This window comes from Emydura macquarii, unplaced genomic scaffold (assembly GCF_026122565.2).
Source record: "Emydura macquarii macquarii isolate MOO-44397 ecotype Brisbane River unplaced genomic scaffold, CSIRO-AGI_Emac_v2 contig_2699, whole genome shotgun sequence".
NCBI lineage: Eukaryota > Metazoa > Chordata > Testudines > Chelidae > Emydura > Emydura macquarii.
Genome location: NW_027132836.1, coordinates 2566722 through 2570089, shown reverse-complemented (window position 1 = coordinate 2570089; position 3368 = coordinate 2566722). Strand labels below are relative to the sequence as shown.

General features: G+C 56.9%; 1 protein-coding gene across 2 annotated transcripts in view; it reads left to right on the top strand.

Annotated features, from left to right (window-relative positions):
• The first annotated feature begins 1397 nt into the window (after positions 1-1397).
• GOSR1 (golgi SNAP receptor complex member 1) overlaps positions 1398-3368 on the top strand; it is a 57914-nt gene continuing 55943 nt past the window's right edge. For both annotated transcript variants that reach the window (XM_067565879.1, XM_067565878.1), the window contains exon 1: positions 1398-1535. In XM_067565879.1, coding sequence (XP_067421980.1) covers positions 1502-1535 — 34 coding nt within the window. In that variant the 5' untranslated portion in view covers positions 1398-1501. The remainder of the gene's footprint in view (positions 1536-3368) is intronic.

The following is a 3368-nucleotide window of genomic DNA, read 5'->3' as shown; positions in this document are numbered from 1 at the left end:
GGGCTTGTCTCATAGTTGCTTAAATCCTAGTAGCTTTCACAAGCATGACAAAGCAGTTACCTCATTCTCTTAAGGTGCAGGTACAGAGAGGCTCGTGGCTTGGGTCCCTCATTCTCTGCTCCTTTCAAACCTCCCCTTATTTCTTAACTTATCTTTGCTGTCCCACGAGGGCAATCAACACTCATAGCTCTAAATACTTGATTCTCAGGGGTCTGAGAGCTGTAGCTTGTACCTCACTATGCCCCTGCCTTCTGCTCCTCTACCTCTGTACCCGCTTCTTCAGGGCTGTTGATTCTCTAGGTCAGCAGTTCTCAATTACATTTCCCCGTGGAACCCTTTAGGCTCTGCGGGGAAATTACACTCATACTTGATACCCTCCACCAAAAAATCCAGGACATCTTCCCTTTTTTGGCGGCGCTGTCACTTTCTCGCGGAACCCTAACAGGGTTCCGGGGTTCTGTGGAACACCCAGTGAGAAATACTGCTCCAGGCACACCCCTAAAACAATGTGCTGGCACAGAGGCTAGCAGCCAGCTTCCCCCTTCTGACCAATCCAGGAACGGAGAATGGAAAATGAAAGCTTGTTGAGGATAATGCTGTAAACCCCTTAGGGCTAATTGCTTTGGGTTCTGTAGGCTCCACTCAGTGCAGGTGAGCGCTGTGCTGTATGAAGTTTCTCCACGTGTCTACAACCTAACCTCCGTGGGAGTCAAGTTATGCACGGCCGTCACTGCAGTAAAAGGGGCGAGCAGGGCCAAGAAGGAGGCTGTCTGTCACTACCGGTGCACAAGGATCTTATGAACTGAACTATGAAGTGCAGGGCCTGCTCCTGTAGTGTAGGCTCTGCTGCCATAGGAGCTGGAGGCACCGCTCAGGGCTGGGGCTAGGTGCTGTACAAAAACCTGTTCGCACAGCCCTATTACACAGCTGTGGGGTCTCCCCATAGACCGATTTCCGCTCCTGGCAGGCACTGCAGTGCATTGAAACCATCCGTCTCCCAGCACTCGTGCCTGTGCTCTCGGGCACGCTGCGGCCCCTGCCCGCTCTTCTAAGGCCTTGTTTCGATGTGCGGCCGCTCACCTCGTCTCTCCCGTCAGCAAACGGGGCTGGCTGTGCTGGCGTTCCCACGCCGGAGTGCTGCCCGGCGCCTCGGCTGCTCTTACACACTGGATATCTGTGCTGTGCGTAAAACACACGAGGGTGTGACACCCACAAAACAACAGCCCCCCCAACCCCCCCCCGGGCTTTCGGCTCAGGCCCTGGGGGGGGGAGCAGGACCCCGGGACACCCCCTTCCCCCCCCCCGCCCCTATGGCCCTAGACCTAGCCCTGCTCCCTGCAGGGCACGGCTCAGCTCAGTGCTGTGCCGGCGGGGGCCGCCAGGTGGCGATGCGCGGGGAGGCCTACACCTCTCTGGGCTCCGGCGCCCCGGGGAGACGCTCTGGCTCCCCCGTCTCTATGGCTAGGGCTCGCGGGGAGCTGGCTGACGTTGGATAACAAACATGGCGGCGGGGAGCAGCAGCAACTACTGGGAAGGTGAGGGGGGCGGGGGCGGCGAGACCCTGGGCTGGGGCGCGAGGCGCCCGGCAGCGCCGCCTGCGGGAGGGGCTGGGGGAGGCCCGGGGGGGCTGGTTCTGAGGGGGCTCGGCGAGGGCCCGGGGGGGGGGTTGGGCTGGGGGGGCCCTGGGAGCGGGGTCGGCGGTGGTGGTACCTCAGGGAGCTCGGCGGGAGACCCGGGGGCGGGGCTGGGGGGGCTGTCGGGGGCGCGGGCCCCTGGGGCGTCGGGAAGCTGAGGCCTAGGCTCTGCTCAGGGGCCGGTCGCGGGGGGAGGGGAGCTGCGAGCTGCGGCCCCGTTACCGGCCTGGCCCTTGGGTTGTTTTGGCCCGAGGCACAGTTGGGAAGGGGGTGCCCCTCCCCCCCCATGGCCGGGCGGGTTCGGGCTGGAGCGAGGAGACACCCCCTCCCCCCCCGGTTAGCGGCGCGGGCTCAGGCCCCGGCGGGCGCTGCTTTGCTGGTGCCGGGCTGTCTTTGGAAACGTTCCCCCTTCCCCGCCTCTTGCCCTGCGGGTCTGCCGCGCCTCTTGCCCTGCGGCTGGGGGCTGGGGAAGGGGCCCGAGCGCGCAGCGTGCCAAGGCTCCAAAGGGAGAAGTTAGACCCGGACTCGCTCCCCCTCCTCGGACGTGTCGGGTCTCTCCTCAGGCCTTGGGCACTGGGTGTTCTTGCTAAGTGACTGCCCCGGGACAGCACCAACACAGCGACGTGTTTGCTTTTCTGCCCAGGGACGGGTTACTGTAATGACATGCTGAGAACAGAAAAAGGAGAGCAACGTCGCATTCAGGGCGAAGGTCATAAACTGATGGTCTGCAGGGGGCAGGAAGGGTTTCCTTCTGCTCCTTCCCTATACTCTGTTTGCAGCCCTTCTCCACCTACTCTGCTGACTACTTCCAGGAATCCTACAGCGCGGCTCCTTCTAGGGAAGCATCTGCTGCTTTCCAAACACAAATGCATTCTGGTAGCTCTAGCCCCGTCCCAGATTCTTTTAGGGTTTCCACTTTCTAGAGTTTCGTTTTGAACAAAAATTGCAAAAGCAAGTCTCCTCTTTACATCTGATGCAAATGCTTCACATCTCTTTACACTGTGCGCTGCTTAGATGAAAACTCAGCACTGACCAAATTCACCAACAAAGTCCAAAATTGGATGTACAGCTAACATGCAAGAAGTGTTGCAAGGAACAAGGACAGGTTTGGTTCTAGCAAATGTGAAGACCTGTGTCCAGGGAGAAGAAATAAATAGCACAAATTCAAAATGGGAGAGAGCCCAGGAGCCACTCGTGCCATATTAACAAGTTTCTTTCTATATTGTTGCTTTAATGGTGCCCTACTTTAAGTTCATCTTGTAACCAAAGTTCTGTAGTTGCTAGACAGAAGATGTGAATCAAGTTTTGGAGTTAGGGATGGAAAGCGTTCATGAAAAGATCTCTCTACAATGGTCTATGGTGTGAAAAAGTTGACAGCCTGCCTGTATGCTACCACCAATTGGCGAGGCTCATTTTGCCTTTCTCTGCTAAAGATGGCATACCAGCTTGAAGCACCAGTGGTCTAGTCTTTCACATCCTATGTTCTTATAACTGTGGATGCTTTCTTGGGGATAATCAGGAAAGAGTAGAGTTAATGAAGGCCCAGAGAGGAAGCATGGGATTTTGATTTTTACTGATCAAAGCGGTGTTCTAAATAGTAGTATAGGAGCAGGCTGTGTTGTTGAGGAGTATTTGCGGGCAGGAGGGGGGAGAGAATCTGCCTGTGAGGGGGAAAGACATGTAAAAACTAGGATGTTGCAAAAACAGATATAAAAATACAAAGCTGGTCAGATT